We start from the raw sequence: 19888 nt of genomic DNA, 5'->3' as shown, positions 1-19888 counted from the left end.
CCCCACCCTCTCCTGTTCCTCCACCTTAGGAAATTCCAGCTGATCCAGAAAGCACATCATTCTCTCCTTCCCGTCCGGGGGCTGCGCTTCATATAATCTTTCATAAAATGCCTTGAACACTCCATTCACTCTCTCCGATCCCCGCTCCATCTCTCCCTCCTCATCTCTCACCCCCCCTATCTCCCTCGCTGCTCCCCTCTTCCTCAGTTGGTGGGCCAGCAACCTGCTCACCTTCTCCCCATATTCGTACTGTACACCCTGTGCCTTCCTCCATTGTGCCTCTGCCTTACCCGTAGTCAACAAGTCAAATTCTACATGTAGCCTTTGCCTTTCCCTGTACAGTCCCTCCTCCGGTGCCTCCACATATTGCCTGTCCACCCTCAAAAGTTATTTCAGCAATCACTCCCTTTCTTTACCCTCTTGCTTCCCTTTATGTGCCCTTATGGATATCAGTTCCCCTCTAACCACCGCCTTCAACGCCTCCCAGACCACTCCCACCTGTACCTCCCCATTATCATTAAGTTCCAAGTACCTTTCAATACACCCCCTCACCCTTAAACACACCCCCTCATCTGCCAATAATCCCATGTCCATTCTCCAGGGTGGAAGCTGTTGTTTTTCTTCCCCTATCTCCAGGTCCACCCAGTGTGGAGCATGATCCGAGATGGCTATAGCCGTGTACTCCGTCCCCGTCACCTTTGGGATCAGTGCCCTTCCCAAAACAAAAAAATCTATTCGTGAAAATACTTTATGTACATAGGAGAAAAACAAAAACTCCTTACTCCTAAATCTCCAGGGATCTACTCCTCCCATCTGCACCATAAAATCCTTAAGCACCCTAGCTGCAGCCGGCCTCCTTCCGGTCCTGGACCTCGATCTGTCCAGCCCTGGGTCCAGCACCGTATTAAAGTCTCCACCCATTACCAACTTTCCCGCCTCTAGGTCCGGGATACGTCCCAACATACGCCTCATAAAATTGGCATCATCCCAGTTCGGGGCATACACGTTCACCAATACCACCGCCTCCCCTTGCAGTTTGCCACTCACCATCACGTATCTGCCCCCACTATCCGCCACTATAGTCTTTGCCTCAAACATTACCCGCTTCCCCACTAATATAGCCACCTCCCTGTTTTTTACATCTAGCCCCGAATGAAACACCTGCCCCACCCATCCTTTACTAAGTCTAACCTGGTCTGTCAGCTTCAGATGCGTCTCCTGCAGCATAACCACATCTGCCTTAAGTTTCTTTAGGTGTGTGAGTACCCGTGCCCTCTTAATCGGCCCGTTCAGCCCTCTCACATTCCACGTGATCAACCGGGTTGGGGGGCTCTTTACCCCACCCCCCCCTTGACGACTAGCCATTTCCTTTTTCAATCCAGCTCCTCACCCGGTTCCCACGTAGCTGTATCCCCCCCAGGCGGCGCCCCCCCCGCCCCGACCCCCCCCTCCCATACCAGCTCCCCCTTCTCCCCAGCAGCAGCAACCCAGTTAAACCCCCCCCCCCCCCCGCTAGATCCCAAGCTAGCGTAATTGCACCCCCCATGTTGCTCCCAGAAGTCAGCAAACTCTGGCCGACCTCGGCTTCCCCCCGTGACCTCGGCTCACACTGTGCGAGGCCCCCTCCTTCCTGCTTCTCTATTCCCGCCATGATTACCACAGCGCGGGAACAAAGCCCGCGCTTCCCCTTTTGGCCCCGCCCCCAATGGCCGGCGCCCACAGCTCCTCCACCTCCCTTCCTCCCTCCCCCACGACATAGGGAAGAGAGAGAAGTTACAGGGTCGCAGGTTTAACAATCTGGGAAGTCCTCTCTTCCCCCTTTTCCCCCCTTCATCCCAGAAATTCACCCCCCCCACTTTTGTCCCAAACGTTCTTTTTCTGGCCTGCTCACTCCAGCTTCTCCTCGACAATAAATGTCCACGCCTCGTCTGCCGTTTCGAAATAGTGGCGTTTCCCTCGATGTGTGACCCACAGTCTTGCCGGTTGCAACATTCCGAATTTGACCTTCCTTTTGTGCAACACCGCCTTGGCCCGATTAAAGCTTGCCCTCCTTCTCGCCACCTCCGCACTCCAATCTTGATATACGCGGATCACCGCGTTCTCCCACCTACTGTTCCGAGTTTTCTTGGCCCATCTGAGGACCATCTCTCTGTCCTTGTATCGGAGAAATCTCACAACTATTGCTCGAGGAGTTTCTCCAGCCCTCGGTCTTCGCGCCATAACTCGATAGGCTCCCTCCCCCTCCAGCGGACCCGTCGGGGCCTCCGATCCCATTAACGAATGCAGCATCGTGCTCACGTATGCCCCGACGTCCGCCCCTTCTGCACCTTCGGGAAGACCAAGAATCCTTAAGTTCTTCCTCCTCGCATTGTTCTCCAGCACCTCCAGCCTTTCCACACATCTTTTGTGTTGTGCCTCGTGGATCTCCGTTTTCACCACCAGGCCCTGTATGTCGTCCTCATTCTCAGCAGCCTTTGCCTTCACGACCCGAAGCTCCTGTTCCTGGGTCTTTTGCTCCTCCTTTAGCCCCTCAATCGCTTGTAATATCGGGGCCAATAGCTCCTTCTTCATCTCCTTTTTGAGTTCATCTACGCAACGCCGCAGGAACTCTTGTTGGTCAGGGCCCCATATTAAACTGCCTCCTTCCGATGCCATCTTGCTTTGTGCCTGCCTTCCTTGCCGCTGCTCTAGAGGATCCACCGCAATCCGGCCACTTTCTCCTCCTTTTTCCATCCGTGTCCAGGGGGGGATTCCCTTCTGGTTTACCGCACAGTGTTATTTGCCGTTAAAATTGCCGATGGGGCTCCTATTAAGAGCCCAAAAGTCCGTTCCACCGGGAGCTGCCGAAACGTGCGACTTAGCTGGTCATCGCCGCACCCGGAAAAACCTTCTGCTGCAATATTAAGGTCAAAGGAAGCATTGTCATTATTAACTAGATTAGTGACTGAGAGACCTGAAATAATGACCCATAGACATATGTTCAAATCTCACCACGATAGCTGAGGAATTTAAAATAAAATAAATAAACCTATAATAACATATTTCAGTAATAGTGCCGATGAAACAACTGGATTGTCACTTATCTGCTGACTCCTAAAGCCATTTATAAAACACTTTTCCAGGATTGTAATGGAATTTTCTCCGTGTGGCGAGATAGGTGCAACTGAAACCTGACATGCAGCATCCAGAATGAATCAGCTGGCCTGATTATCACCCTATTCAGCACTTTAAACATTCGTCCCATCCCCCGTCAGCGCACAGTGGCTGCCGTGTGGCCCCTCTACGTACAACATGCATTCCGACAATTTCCAAACCCATGGGCCGGAATTTTCCGGTCGTTCCTGCCGATGGAAGCTTGACAGCAGCGAGACCAGAAGATCCCGGCGCCGGTCACTGGCGGGCCGTCTCCGCGAAACAGGGATGTGTGGAAAATCCTGCCCCGGGCTTTTGCCACCTGGCAGGACATGAGCAGCAGTCACGTTGGAACACGCCATCCTGACGTCATTGTTGCTCCTTCATTGGCACTGCTCCAAAATCCTTGGACTTCATTCCTAATAACACTTGACCGACACCAAACGGACAGCAGCTGATCAGAAAGGCGACTCATCACCATCACCCCAATACAGTTAGGGGTGATCAATAAATGCTGGTCCCTCATCCCTCAAATGAATAAAAAATGTTTTGTCGAGGTAATGACAGGCAGGAACCATCAGTATTATGGATGCAGCTTTATTTGGTCACATGTGCAGAGTTTCGGTTTGTCTGCCACCAAATGTGCAGGGACACATTATGCTTACCTCGGTCCGGAGACCTTGGGCAAGATTCTCCGTTCCTGAGACTAAGGGTTGATGCCGGGGCAGGATTTGTGGATTTCCACGACAACAAAACTGGCGCCACACCTGGACCGATTCCGCTACCATTGAGGGGCTATCACCGACGCCACGTGGAACACATTCCATTCCAATGAGCAATGGTGTGGGATTCGCCAGGTCCGTGATTGACATTCGGGAGGCTGACAAGCTACAGCCGCACATACGCATTACACTCCCCACACACACTCATCCCAGCCGCACATACGCATTACACTCCCCACACACACTCATCCCAGCCAACAAGATGGCACTGGTTTGGCTGTGTGCACCCATCCCGCTGATGGGTCAGCTGGGGCCAGAGGCACCTAGGAGGATGCCCTAGGGGGACACCCATACGACCCATGGCCCTACGTTCACAGTGGGCAGTCATCGGCGTGCGCAGCTGCATGGCTGCCTTGCAGGCTGTGGCAGTGGTGCTACATGCCTGTCCATCCCGACCCCACAGCCCACCTCCTGGCCACCACCCCTGCTCCTCCCGGCCAGCAGCATACAATGACGATGTTGGACACTTTCTGTACCCCTCTCCCTCCCTCAGTAGCCACGGCACCGGTTTCACGATTTTTAAAAGCACAAGTGAAACGCGCCGTCAGTACCTCGCCCCATCGGAGGCGGAGAATCACGGAGGCCCCGGAGAATACCGGATTGGACCCGCTAATGATATGCAAATGGTGTTTACTGTACGTGCGATCTGGAATATATTGCGATGGAGAATTGCACCAAATCAGCGTACACCACGATTTTGACGTCGGAGCAGATTCTCTGCCCAATCGCGTTTTGCGATTCCGCCGTCTTATGTGTAAGTTGGGCAATAGATGCCACCCCTACCAATGAACCCCTCATCCTGAGAATGAATGATTAAAACCGATACTCCCTAACTCAATCGTGGAAACAGCAGCAGTGCAAAGATCGCTGCAGTTCAAGAGGTCATCAAGCAATACCTTCTCAGGGCAAATAGCAATAGTTAATCAAAATGTGACTTTATCAGTGTTGCCTAATCTCTGAGGACAAATTTTTAAAAAGTTGATTTATTTTATGGGATGTGGGCGTTACTGGATAGGCCAGCATTTATTGCCCATTCCTAGTTACCCTTCAGAAGGTATAAAATAAAATAGTTAAGTTTAACCTGCGCAAGGGCGTCATAGTTTTTTACAGTTGCTCGTGCTTAAGGTTTTATGTCGTTACTTTTTCTCTGCAGAAACCTTCAACAGATTAATATTTCCATCCTTGGATCCAGCCCCCTGTTCACCCCCCTGTTCCAAGTTGAAGTACATCTTTCCGCTCCTGAAATTGTCTTAAAACCGACTGCCTCTGAGGTTTATCAGCTGACTCTGCAGAATATAAAAGACTGCGTGGAAACAACGAAGGTTAGTTAAATTATTGTTCTTACAGAATTACATACAGATTACAATTTTTAAAAATAGATTATGATTGGGGAGAGACAGAGGGATCAACTGATTGGGGAGAGACAGAGGGATCAACTGATTGGGACGAGATAGAGGGATCAACTGATTGGGACGAGACAGAGGGATCTGCTGATTGGGACGAGACAGAGGGATCTGCTGATTGGGGAGAGACAGAGGGATCTGCTGATTGGGGAGAGACAGAGGGATCAATTGATTGGGAAGAGGCAGAGGGATCTGCTGTTTGGGACGAGATATAGGGATCAACTGGTTGGGACGAGACAGAGGGATCTGCTGATTGGGGAGAGACCGAGCGATCTGCTGATTGGGAAGAGACAGAGGGATCTGCTGACTGGGAAGAGACAGAGGGATCTGCTGATTGGGGCGAGACACAGGGATCAACTGATTGGGGAGAGACAGAGGATCTGCTGATTGGGGAGAGACAGAGAGACCTGCTGATTGGGGAGACAGAAGGATCTGCTGATTGGGGAGAAACAGAGGGATCTGCTGATTGGGAAGAGACAGAGGGATCTGCTGATTGGGGAGAGACAGAGGGATCTGCTGATTGGGACGAGGTAGAGGGATCAGCTGATTGGGAAGAGACAGAAGGATCTGCTGATTGGGGAGAGACAGAGGGATCTGCTTATTGGAGAGAGACAGAGCGATCTGCTGATTGGGGAGAGACAGAGGGATCTGCTGATTGGGGAGTGACAGAGGGATCTGCTGATTGGGAAGAGACAGAGGGATCTGCTGATTGGGGAGAGACAGAGGGATCTGCTGATTGGAGAGAGACAGAGGGATCTGCTGATTGGAGAGAGACAGAGGGATCAACTGATTGGGGAGAGACAGGGGGATCTGCTGATTGGGGAGAAACAGAGGGATCTGCTGATTGGGAAGAGACAGAGGGATCTGCTGATTGGAAAGAGACAGAGGGATCAGCTGATTGGGGAGAGGCAGGGGGATCTGCTGATTGGGGAGAAACAGAGGGATCTGCTGATTGGGAAGAGACAGAGGGATCTGCTGATTGGGGAGAGACAGGCGGATCTGCTGATTGGGGAGAGACAGAGGAATCTGCTGATTGGAAAGAGACAGAGGGATCAACTGATTGGGGAGAGACAGGGGGATCTGCTGATTGGGGAGAAACAGAGGGATCTGCTGATTGGGAAGATACAGAGGGATCTGCTGATTGGGGAGAGACAGAGGGATCTGCTGATTGGAAAGAGACAGAGGGATCTGCTGATTGGGGAGAGACAGAGGGATCTGCTGATTGGGGAGAGACGGAGGGATCTGCTGATTGGGGAGACAGAAGGATCTGCTGATTGGGGAGAGACAGAGGGATCTGCTGATTGGGAAGATACAGAGGGATCTGCTGATTGGGAAGAGACAGAGGGATCTGCTGATTGGGAAGAGAAAGAGGGATCTGCTGATTGGGGAGAGACAGAGGGATCTGCTGATTGGGAAGAGACAGACGGATCTGCTGATTGGGGAGAGACAGAGCGATCTGCTGATTGGGGAGAAACAGAGGGATCTGCTGATTGGGAAGATACAGAGGGATCTGCTGATTGGGGAGAGGCATGGATCTGCTGATTGGGAAGAGACATGGGGATCTGCTGATTGGGAAGAGACAGAGGGATCTGCTGATTGGAAAGAGCCCGAGGGATCTGCTGATTGGGGAGAGACAGAGGGATCTGCTGATTGGGAAGAGTCAGAGGGATCAACTGATTGGGGAGAGACAGAGGGATCTGCTGATTGGGAAGAGACAGAGGGATCAACTGATTGGAAAGAGACAGAGGGATCTGCTGATTGGGGATAAACAGAGGGATCTGCTGATTGGGACGAGGTAGAGGGATCAACTGATTGGGAAGAGACAGAAGGATCTGCTGATTGGGGAGAGACAGAGGGATCTGCTTATTGGAGAGAGACAGAGGGATCTGCTGATTGGGAAGAGACAGAGGGATCTGCTGATTGGGGAGTGACAGAGGGATCTGCTGATTGGGAAGAGACAGAGGGATCTGCTGATTGGGGAGAGACAGAGGGATCTGCTGATTGGAGAGAGACAGAGGGATCTGCTGATTGGAGAGAGACAGAGGGATCAACTGATTGGGGAGAGACAGGGGGATCTGCTGATTGGGGAGAAACAGAGGGATCTGCTGATTGGGAAGAGACAGAGGGATCTGCTGATTGGAAAGAGACAGAGGGATCAGCTGATTGGGGAGAGGCAGGGGGATCTGCTGATTGGGGAGAAACAGAGGGATCTGCTGATTGGGAAGAGACAGAGGGATCTGCTGATTGGGGAGAGACAGGCGGATCTGCTGATTGGGGAGAGACAGGCGGATCTGCTGATTGGGGAGAGACAGAGGGATCAACTGATTGGGGAGAGACAGGGGGATCTGCTGATTGGGGAGAAACAGAGGGATCTGCTGATTGGGAAGATACAGCGGGATCTGCTGATTGGGGAGAGACAGAGGGATCTGCTGATTGGAAAGAGACAGAGGGATCTGCTGATTGGGGAGAGACAGAGGGATCTGCTGATTGGGGAGAGACGGAGGGATCTGCTGATTGGGGAGACAGAAGGATCTGCTGATTGGGGAGAGACAGAGGGATCTGCTGATTGGGAAGATACAGAGGGATCTGCTGATTGGGAAGAGACAGACGGATCTGCTGATTGGGAAGAGAAAGAGGGATCTGCTGATTGGGGAGAGACAGAGGGATCTGCTGATTGGGAAGAGACAGACGGATCTGCTGATTGGGGAGAGACAGAGCGATCTGCTGATTGGGGAGAGACAGAGGGATCTTCTGATTGGGAAGAGACAGAGGGATCAACTGATTGGAAAGAGACAGAGGGATCTGCTGATTGGAAAGAGACAGAGGGATCTGCTGATTGGGGAGAGACAGAGGGATCTGCTGATTGGGGAGAGACAGAGGTATCTGCTGATTGGGAAGAGGCAGAGAGATCAACTGATTGGGAAGAGACAGAGTGATCTGCTGATTGGGGAGAGACAGAGGGATCTGCTGATTGGGGAGAGACAGAGGGATCTGCTGATTGGGAAGAGACAGAGGGATCAACTGATTGGGAAGATACAGAGGGATCTGCTGATTGGGGAGAGACAGAGGGATCTGCTGATTGGAAAGAGACAGAGGGATCTGCTGATTGGGGAGAGACAGAGGGATCTGCTGATTGGGGAGAGACGGAGGGATCTGCTGATTGGGGAGACAGAAGGATCTGCTGATTGGGGAGAGGCAGAGGGATCTACTGATTGGGAAGATACAGAGGGATCTGCTGATTGGGAAGAGACAGGCGGATCTGCTGATTGGGAAGAGAAAGAGGGATCTGCTGATTGGGGAGAGACAGAGGGATCTGCTGATTGGGAAGAGACAGAGGGATCGACTGATTGGAAAGAGACAGAGGGATCTGCTGATTGGAAAGAGACAGAGGGATCTGCTGATTGGGGAGAGACAGAGGGATCTGCTGATTGGGGAGAGACAGAGGTATCTGCTGATTGGGAAGAGACAGAGAGATCAACTGATTGGGAAGAGACAGAGGGATCTGCTGATTGGGGAGAGACAGAGGGATCTGCTGATTGGGGAGAGACAGAGGGATCTGCTGATTGGGAAGAGACAGAGGGATCAACTGATTGGAAAGAGACAGAGGGATCTGCTGATTGGGAAGAGACAGAGGGATCTGCTGATTGGGGAGAGACAGAGGGATCTGCTGATTGGAAAGAGACAGAGGGATCAACTGATTGGGGAGAGACAGAGGGATCTGCTGATTGGGAAGAGACAGAGGGATCTGCTGATTGGGGAGAGACAGAGGGATCTGCTGATTGGGAAGAGACAGGGGGATCTGCTGATTGGGGAGAGACAGAGGGATCAACTGATTGGGAAGAGACAGAGGGATCTGCTGATTGGGGAGAGACAGAGGAATCTGCTGATTGGGGAGAGACAGAGGGACCTGCTGATTGGGAAGTGACAGAGGGATCTGCTGATTGGGAAGAGTCAGAGGGATCAACTGATTGGGGAGAGACAGAGGGATCTGCTGATTGGGAAGAGACAGAGATTTCAACTGATTGGAAAGAGACAGAGGGATCTGCTGATTGGGGATAAACAGAGGGATCTGCTGATTGGGACGAGGTAGAGGGATCAACTGATTGGGAAGAGACAGAAGGATCTGCTGATTGGGGAGAGACAGAGGGTTCTGCTTATTGGAGAGAGACAGAGGGATCTGCTGATTGGGAAGAGACAGAGGGATCTGCTGATTGGGGAGTGACAGAGGGATCTGCTGATTGGGAAGAGACAGAGGGATCTGCTGATTGGGGAGAGACAGAGGGATCTGCTGATTGGAGTGAGACAGAGGGATCTGCTGATCGGAGAGAGACAGAGGGATCAACTGATTGGGGAGAGACAGGGGGATCTGCTGATTGGGGAGAAACAGAGGGATCTGCTGATTGGGAAGAGACAGAGGGATCTGCTGATTGGAAAGAGACAGAGGGATCAGCTGATTGGGGAGAGGCAGGGGGATCTGCTGATTGGGGAGAAACAGAGGGATCTGCTGATTGGGAAGAGACAGAGGGATGTGCTGATTGGGGAGAGACAGGCGGATCTGCTGATTGGGGAGAGACAGAGGAATCTGCTGATTGGAAAGAGACAGAGGGATCAACTGATTGGGGAGAGACAGGGGGATCTGCTGATTGGGGAGAAACAGAGGGATCTGCTGATTGGGAAGATACAGAGGGATCTGCTGATTGGGGAGAGACAGAGGGATCTGCTGATTGGAAAGAGACAGAGGGATCTGCTGATTGGGGAGAGACAGAGGGATCTGCTGATTGGGGAGAGACGGGGGGATCTGCTGATTGGGGAGACAGAAGGATCTGCTGATTGGGGAGAGACAGAGGGATCTGCTGATTGGGAAGATACAGAGGGATCTGCTGATTGGGAAGAGACAGACGGATCTGCTGATTGGGAAGAGAAAGAGGGATCTGCTGATTGGGGAGAGACAGGGGGATCTGCTGATTGGGAAGAGACAGACGGATCTGCTGATTGGGGAGAGACAGAGGGATCTGCTGATTGGGGAGAGACAGAGGGATCTGCTGATTGGGAAGAGACAGAGGGATCAACTGATTGGAAAGAGACAGAGGGATCTGCTGATTGGAAAGAGACAGAGGGATCTGCTGATTGGGGAGAGACAGAGGGATCTGCTGATTGGGGAGAGACAGAGGTATCTGCTGATTGGGGAGAGACGGAGGGATCTGCTGATTGGGAAGAGACAGAGGGATCTGCTGATTGGGGAGAGACAGAGGGATCTGCTGATTGGGGAGAGACAGAGGGATCTGCTGATTGGGAAGAGACAGAGGGATAAACTGATTGGGAAGATACAGAGGGATCTGCTGATTGGGGAGAGACAGAGGGATCTGCTGATTGGAAAGAGACAGAGGGATCTGCTGATTGGGGAGAGACAGAGGGATCTGCTGATTGGGGAGAGACGGAGGGATCTGCTGATTGGGGAGACAGAAGGATCTGCTGATTGGGGAGAGGCAGAGGGATCTACTGATTGGGAAGATACAGAGGGATCTGCTGATTGGGAAGAGACAGACGGATCTGCTGATTGGGAAGAGAAAGAGGGATCTGCTGATTGGGGAGAGACAGAGGGATCTGCTGATTTGGAAGAGACAGACGGATCTGCTGATTGGGGAGAGACAGGGATCTGCTGATTGGGGAGAGACAGAGGGATCTGCTGATTGGGAAGAGACAGAGGGATTGACTGATTGGAAAGAGACAGAGGGATCTGCTGATTGGAAAGAGACAGAGGGATCTGCTGATTGGGGAGAGACAGAGGGATCTGCTGATTGGGGAGAGACAGAGGTATCTGCTGATTGGGAAGAGACAGAGAGATCAACTGATTGGGAAGAGACAGAGGGATCTGCTGATTGGGGAGAGACAGAGGGATCTGCTGATTGGGGAGAGACAGAGGGATCTGCTGATTGGGAAGAGACAGAGGGATCAACTGATTGGAAAGAGACATAGGGATCTGCTGATTGGGAAGAGACAGAGGGATCTGCTGATTGGGGAGAGACAGAGGGATCTGCTGATTGGAAAGAGACAGAGGGATCAACTGATTGGGGAGAGACAGAGGGATCTGCTGATTGGGAAGAGACAGAGGGATCTGCTGATTGGGGAGAGACAGAGGGATCTGCTGATTGGGAAGAGACAGAGGGATCTGCTGATTGCGGAGAGACAGAGGGATCAACTGATTGGGAAGAGACAGAGGGATCTGCTGATTGGGGAGAGACAGAGGAATCTGCTGATTGGGGAGAGACAGAGGGATCTGCTGATTGGGAAGTGACAGAGGGATCTGCTGATTTGGGAGAGACAGAGGGATCTGCTGATTGGGGAGAGGCAGAGGGATATGCTGATTGGGGAGAGACAGAGGGACCTGCTGATTGGGACGAGACAGAGGGATCTGCTGATTGGGGAGAGACAGAGGGATCTGCTGATTGGGGAGATACAGAGGGATCTGCTGATTGGGGAGTGACCGAGGGATCTGCTGATTGGGGAGAGACAGAGGGATCTGCTGATTGGGACGAGACAGAGGGATCTGCTGATTGGGACGAGACAGAGGGATCTGTTGATTGGGACGAGACAGAGGGATCTGCTGATTGGGGAGAAACAGAGGGATCTGCTGATTGGGAAGAGACAGAGGGATCTGCTGATTGGGGAGAGACAGACGGATCTGCTGATTGGGGAGAGACCGAGGGATCTGCTGATTGGGGAGAGACAGAGGGATCTGCTGATTGGGACGAAACAGAGGGATCTGCTGATTGGGACGAGACAGAGGGGTCTGTTGATTGGGACGAGACAGAGGGATCTGCTGATTGGGGAGAAACAGAGGGATCTGCTGATTGGGAAGAGACAGAGGGATCTGCTGATTGGGGAGAGACAGAGGGATCTGCTGATTGGGGAGAGACAGAGGGATCTGCTGATTGGGAAGAGACAGAGAGATCTGCTGATTGGGGAGAGACCGAGGGATCTGCTGATTGGGGAGAGACAGAGGGATCTGCTGATTGGGACGAGACAGAGGGATCTGCTGATTGGGACGAGACAGAGGGATCTGTTGATTGGGACGAGACAGAGGGATCTGCTGATTGGGGAGAAACAGAGGGATCTGCTGATTGGGAAGAGACAGAGGGATCTGCTGATTGGGGAGAGACAGAGGGATCTGCTGATTGGGGAGAGACAGAGGGATCTGCTGATTGGGAAGAGACAGAGGGATCTGCTGATTGGGGAGAGACAGAGGGATCTGCTGATGGGGAAGAGGCGGGGGATCTGCTGATTGGGAAGAGAGGGGGGATCTGCTGATTGGGGAGAGACAGAGGGATCTGCTGATTGGGAAGAGACAGAGGGATCTGCTGATTGGGAAGAGACAGAGGGATCTGCTGATTGGGGAGAGACAGGCGGATCTGCTGATTGGGAAGAGACAGAGGGATCTGCTAATTGGGGAGAGACAGAGGGATCTGCTGATTGGGAAGAGACCGAGGGATCTGCTGATTGGGAAGAGACAGAGGGATCTGCTGATTGGGGAGAGACAGATGGATCTGCTGATTGGGAAGAGACAGAGGGATCTGCTAATTGGGGAGAGACAGAGGGATCTGCTGATTGGGGGGAGACAGAGGGATCTGCTGATTGGAGAGAGACAGAGGGATCTGCTGATTGGGAAGAGACAGAGGGATCTGCTGATTGGGACGAGACAGACGGATCTGCTAATTGGGGAGAGACAGAGGGATCTGCTGATTGGGAAGAGACAGAGGGATCTGCTGATTGGGAAGAGACAGGGGGATCTGCTAATTGGGGAGAGACAGGGATCTGCTGATTGGGGAGAGACAGAGGGATCTGCTGATTGGGGAGAGACAGAGGGATCTGCTGATTGGGAAGAGACAGAGGGATCTGCTGATTGGGGAGAGACAGACGGATCTGCTAATTGGGAAGTGACAGAGGGATCTGCTAATTGGGGAGAGACAGAGGGATCTGCTGATTGGAAAGAGGCAGAGGGATCTGCTGATTGGGGAGAGTCAGAGGGATCTGCTGATTGGAAAGAGACAGAGGGATCTGCTGATTGGGGAGAGACAGAGGGATCTGCTGATTGGGGAGAGACAGAGGGATCTGCTGATTGGAAAGAGACAGAGGGATCTGCTGATTGGGGAGAGACAGAGGGATCTGCTGATTGGGGAGAGACAGAGGGATCTGCTGATTGGGGAGAGACAGAGGGATCTGCTGATTGGGAAGAGACAGAGAGATCTGCTGATTGGGGAGAGACAGAGGGATCTGCTGATTGGGGAGAGACAGAGGGACCTGCTGATTGGGACGAGACAGAGGGATCAGCTGATTGGGGAGAGACAGGGGGATCTGCTGATTGGAGAGAGACAGAGGGATCTGCTGATTGGGAAGAGATAGAGGGATCTGCTGATTGGGGAGAGACAGAGGAATCTGCTGATTGGGGAGAAAGAGGGATCTGCTGATTGGGGAGAAACAGACGGATCTGCTGATTGGGGAGAGACCGAGGGATCTGCTGATTGGGGAGAGACAGATGGATCTGCTGATTGGGGAGAGACAGAGGGATCTGCTGATTGGGACGAGACAGACGGATCTGCTGATTGGAGAGAGACAGGGGGATCAACTAATTGGGAAGAGACAGAGGGATCTGCTGATTGGGGAGAGACAGAGGGATCTGCTGATTGGGGAGAGACAGAGGGATCTGCTGATTGGGGAGAGACAGAGGGATCTTCTGCTTGGGGAGAGACAGAGGGATCTTCTGCTTGGGACGAGACAGAGGGATCTGCTGATTGGGAAGAATCAGAGGGATCTGCTGATTGGGAAGAGGCAGAGGGATCTGCTGATTGGAGAGAGACAGAGGGACCTGCTGATTGGGAAGAGACAGAGGGATTTGCTGATTGGGGAGAGACCGGGATCTGCTGATTGGAGAGAGACAGAGGGATCAACTGATTGGGGAGAGACAGAGGGATCTGCTGATTGGGGAGACAGAAGGATCTGCTGATTGGGGAGAAACAGTGGGGTATGCTGATTGGGAAGAGACAGAGGGATCTGCTGATTGGGGAGAGACAGAGGGATCTGCTGATTGGGGAGACAGAAGGATCTGCTGATTGGGGAGAAACAGAGGGACCTGCTGATTGGGAAGAGACAGAGGGATCTGCTGATTGGGTAGAGACATAGGGATCTGCTGATTGGGGAGAGACAGAGGGATCTGTTGATTGGGAAGAGACAGAGGGATCTGCTGATTGGGGAGAGACAGAGGGATCTGCTGATTGGGGAGAGACAGAGGGATGTGCTGATTGGGGAGAGACAGAGGGATCTGCTGATTGGGGAGAGACAGAGGGATCTGCTGATTGGAGAGAGACAGAGGGATCTGCTGATTGGAGAGAGACAGAGGGATCTGCTGATTGGAGAGAGACAGAGGGATCTGCTGATTGGGAAGAGACAGAGGGATCTGCTGATTGGGGAGAGACAGCGGGATCTGCTGATTGGGGAGAGACAGAGGGATCTGCTGATTGGAAAGAGACAGAGGGATCTGCTGATTGGGGAGAGACAGAGGGATCTGCTGATTGGGGAGAGACAGAGGGATCAACTAATTGGGAAGAGACAGACGGATCTGATGATTGAGAAGAGACAGAGGGATCTGCTGATTAGGGAGAGACAGGGGGATCTGCTGCTTGGGGAGAGACAGAGGGATCTGCTGATTGGGGAGAAACAGAGGGATCTGCTGATTGGGAAGAGACAGAGGGATCTGCTGATTGGAAAGAGGCAGAGGCATCAACTAATTGGGAAGAGACAGGGATCTGCTGATTGGGAAGTGACAGTGGGATCTGCTGATTGGGGAGAGACAGAATGATCTGCTGATTGGGGAGAGACAGGGATCTGCTGATTGGGAAGAGACAGAATGATCTGCTGATTGGGAAGAGACAGAGGGATCTGCTGATTGGGAGAGATGGGATGAACTGCACTGATTATTGGGGAGATTTAGGTGATCTACTGATTGGGAAGTGATCTTTTTCTGATTGGGAGGAGGTGGGGTAATCTGCTGATTGGGAAGATACGAAGAAATCCACTGATTGGGAAGAGACAGAGTGATCTACTTGTTGGGGAGAGGCGGAGTGATCTGACGGGGTACAGGCAGTGTTATCTCCAGACGGAGAAGGAGACAGAGGGGTCTACTGTCTGAGAAGAGACAAAGTGATCTCCTGATTGGGAAGGGGCAGAATGACCTAAGTGAGAAGATATGGAGTAATCTACTGATTGTGAGTAGACAGTGTGATCTACTGATTAGAAAGAGAGTCATATTCTGATTGGGAGGAGGTTGGGTGATCTGCTGAATGGGAAGTCGGTGATCTACTGATTGGGAGGTGAGTGATCTTCTGATTGGGAGGAGAGTGATCTACTGATTGGGAGGAGAGTGATCTACTGATTGGGAGGCGAGTGATCTACTGATACAAAGAAGAACAAAGAAAAGTACAGCATAGGAACAGGCCTTTCGGCCCTCCAAGTCTGTGCCAATCATGATGTCCCAACATAAGAAAACACCCGGGGTTACGATTGGGAGGAGACAGTGATCTACTGATTAGGGAGAGGCACAGCGAGCTGCTGATTCAGAAAAGACACTGATCTACTGATTGAAATTAGATGGGTGATCCTCTGATTGTGAATTGATGGAGTGATCTACTGATTAGCAAGAGAGTCATCTTCTGAGGAGCTTGTGTGATCTGCGGATTGGGAGGAGGCGGAATGATCTGGGAAGAGAATGACCTGTTGATCAAGAAGAGACAGAGCGTTCTACTGATGGGAAGGAGATGGAGCAGTCAACTGAGAGAGGAGGCACAGGGTGATCTACTGATGGGAAGGAGATGGAGCAGTCAACTGAGAGAGGAGGCACAGGGTGATCTACTGATGGGGAAGAGAGTGATTGACTGATTGGGAAGAGGTCAGGTGGTCTGCGATTGGGAAGAGACAGAGATGTGGATCTTACTGCAGGATATGTTTTATTTATTTATTCCTGGGACGTGGGTGTCGCAGGCTGTGCCAATTAATTGCCCATCCCTAATTGCCCTTGCGGGAGCAGCTAAGAGTCACCCACGTTGCTGTGGGTCTGGAGTCACATGTAGGCCAGACCGGGTAAGGACGGCAGATTTCCTTCCCTAAAGGACATTAGTGAACCAGATGGATTTTTACGACAATCGACAATGGTTTCACGGTCATCATTAGCCTTTTTTTAGAATTCCAGATTTTAATTGAATTCACATTTCAGCATCTGCAGTGGTGCGATTTGAACCTGGATCCCAGAGCATTACTCTGGGTGTCTGGATTACTAACCCAGTGACAATGTCACTACGCCACCGCCTGCCCGAGATTTCACAGCAGGATTTTTTCACTGCAGGAGATTTCAGGATGTGGAATCACACCTCCTAATTCGTATGTTCATATGTTCCTGCAACGCGAAGGCCCATGTGGTTGATGCTTCACCTACTGCTACTCACGGTGTTCCAGGACCTATGGTTGCTGGAGGTGGGAATGCCACTTTGTCATGACAAACAGGAGTGCATGTTCCCATCGTCATTTCATGGCAGTGGGAAAGTGATTTTTCAGTTCCCCCCGCATTGTCTCCGCCAATCCCCACCCGCTGCACTGCTGCCTGCCATTAAACCCACTGCTCGTGGGATTGAAATATTCTGCCCTTTGTCTTGGTTTTGTCCTATTTATCTTCCCGAACAAGTTTACTTCCACTTATAGCATTTTATACATAGAATTGAATAAATCAGTCCATCTCCCCACTCTAATACTCGTGTTGTTAATTACAAGGTTCAGGATTGCTGATTGTTTTAACTCTGTATTAAATACAATATTTTCACTGCACATCTGTATTTCACATGCCGCAGCTGTTCGTACGGTGGATGCATGGCTCCTGCATTGAATGTTCACCACATTACATTGACGGAGACGACGAACCAATCATCTTCAGTTTTTACAGTGACATTTCTCAGTATCCACAGATTATAGAGCAAGCTATTTCCACCAGTCAAAATCTCCAAAAACTTCTTGGGTCTTTGAGCAAGTATTTAAATCGTTGGAAGAAGTACAGGTCCTTGTGGAAGATGGACAAGTCGATTGTTGTGGAGAAGTTTGCAGCGAGGAATCCTTCTTGTGTTAGTTATGATGAGAAGTTGCAGTTCTATACGAGAATCTGTGAGGAGGTCACTGAGCAGCCAATGGTGAAAGACGAGCAGTGTATTCGGCTTCAGCTCAGACCCTTGGCATTCAGTGTCCAGGAAAATGCAAACTCCTGGGTACATTCCCTTGGGTTCTGCCTGAATGAATCTGCCAAACGGGAACTCTACAACCTGAAAACTGAACTAGAGGTAACTTTTCAATTTCAATTATTAACGTTAAGATTTTAGATGAAAATGCTCTTCTATTAAAAATCAAACATTGGCTGAAAATTCTCCGGTCATTGCGGTTATGTCACCCTGGTCAGGTGCACGGTCAATTCTAGCCCCACAAACCCCGGAGCACCAATACATGTGAACTAACCAATAATGTGTGTATTCTCCTGAGACCTTTGATCCTTGACTGCTCCAATGGATTGCAGGCATCGATCGGATTTGTAAGTAAATTATTTTAAAAACTGTTTATTTATAACTTGAGAAGAAATAAACATGGAACGGCAAAAATAGAACAAGGGCCTGCTGAACTAACTATTCTCCTAACACCGTCCCACCCTCCCCCCAGACACATGGTGAGGGGTAGGAAAGGATCAAAGTAACAGGGGGTAAGCTGGGAAATGAGATGTAAGTATCTTCACTGTTGAAGTTGTGGTCTTTGTAGATGATGTTCTTCTCCAAATGTCAGGTGTTACAAACCATCGGTGGGTTTGGGATTTTTCAATTAGAACTCTCAGGCTGCAAGATTTCTTCAGGAATTGCCTTCACTGACCTGGACATCCACAGATAATTCCCCTCAGGCAGGTGCAATTTGCAGTTATGTCCACCAGATGGAGCATCAGCCTCACTGAGTTCAATCTACAGTTTCCGCATGAGGGTTGAAATGGATTTCCACCCAGACCTAAGTGGCTGCTTTTTCGTAGGTTCATGTGGCTCAAAATGCATTAGCTGCCACCCTGCTATGTTGAAATTCATTTGCTATTTTTATGCCCATTTTGCATTTCCGTTATAGTTTTGTATCTTATTGCGGTTCTCATCAGTAAGAACCGCACCCTCCAGTTTGGCGTCATCTACAGATTTTGATATTATACTTCTGAAATCTCAGTTCAAATCATTTATTTAAATTCGGAACAGCAGTGATCTCCGGTCTGGATCCCTCTGGAAACCACTTTCATTTTCCACCAGTCTGATTAACTGTCTTAAAAATCTGCTCTCTGTTTTCTGACTTGTAGCCAGCTTCCTAGACGTCTCCTGGCTCTATGTTTCCTCACAGTAATCACTACAATGTGCAGGATCGTATTGTAAGCCTTTTGAAAGTCCGTGTATATCACATTCACTGTATTATCCTGATGTATTTTCTCAGCTATTTGATTCATGCTGATTTTGATAAATTCAATTCATTGGGCTGGATTTCACCAACTGATTACAGCTATTCACACCTCACCTTGAAGTGCAGTTATGTTAAGGAACTATCCTAAATTACTGAGCAATTTTATGTTGCTGATGATTTAATGAATTTAAAAGAAATATATTTTTATTAAACATTTTTTTGATTAATGCAAACAACCAAACACGGCAGCATCAACAAGACCTTCCTGTCTTTTAACAAACAATTTTAATGAGGTATTTTTGGCATTACAAACAACAACAGTATAAAAACAATGTACAAACAAAACAATAAACACGGTGCAAACCCCATCTCTCCAAGACTCGCCTATTTAACCCCCTATTCTACGCTACCATCCCCCCCCCACCCCCAATAAATTCTATGAACAAGGCAGCAGCGCGAGTTCGATTTCCGTACCAGCCTCCCCAAACAGGCGCTGGAATATGGTGACTAGGGGCTTTTCACAGTAACTTCATTGAAGCCTACTTGTGAAATTAAGCGATTTTCATTTCATTTTTTTCATTTTCAAATCAATACTTGAATAGACCTTATGCAGCGGCGAGAAGAAAGAGAACTCCTTGCCCCCTGGGTGCAGAAACCTCCATGGCTCCGCCCCACCCATCTCCCTCATAACTGCCGCCAACACCACCGACCTGCTCTCCAACACCCAGAGCATATCTACCCCTCTCATCTGCCACCACCGTCTGCATCTGGAACTGGATTCTTTTATTGATCAGGATTGCCACCCCCGAGCCCTTCTGGTAAAACCCGCATGAAACACCTGGCTTACCCAGTCCTCACGGAGCCTTACCTGGTCCTTCACCCACAAGCATGGGGCAGTACGGTAGCATAGTGGGCAGCACGGTAGCACAGTGGTTAGCACTGTCGCTTCACAGCGCCAGGGTCCCAGGTTCGATTCCCGGCTCGGGTCACTGTCTGTGCGGAGTCTGCACGTCCTCCCCGTGTGTGCGTGGGTTTCCTCCGGGGGCTCCGGTTTCCTCCCACAGTCCA

The 19888-nt window shown here is 50.7% G+C and overlaps 1 protein-coding gene across 4 annotated transcripts in view; it reads left to right on the top strand.

Annotated features, from left to right (window-relative positions):
* dnah10 (dynein axonemal heavy chain 10) overlaps nt 1-19888 on the top strand; it is a 704002-nt gene that overhangs the window by 170477 nt on the left and 513637 nt on the right. For all 4 annotated transcript variants that reach the window (XM_072511049.1, XM_072511141.1, XM_072510964.1 and 1 more), the window contains exons 19-20: nt 5068-5236; nt 17209-17688. In XM_072511049.1, coding sequence (XP_072367150.1) covers nt 5068-5236; nt 17209-17688 — 649 coding nt within the window. The remainder of the gene's footprint in view (nt 1-5067; nt 5237-17208; nt 17689-19888) is intronic.

This window comes from Scyliorhinus torazame, chromosome 1, assembly GCF_047496885.1.
Source record: "Scyliorhinus torazame isolate Kashiwa2021f chromosome 1, sScyTor2.1, whole genome shotgun sequence".
NCBI lineage: Eukaryota > Metazoa > Chordata > Chondrichthyes > Carcharhiniformes > Scyliorhinidae > Scyliorhinus > Scyliorhinus torazame.
The sequence above is the reverse complement of the archived record's forward strand: the minus strand, read 5'-3'. Positions and strand labels throughout refer to the sequence as shown.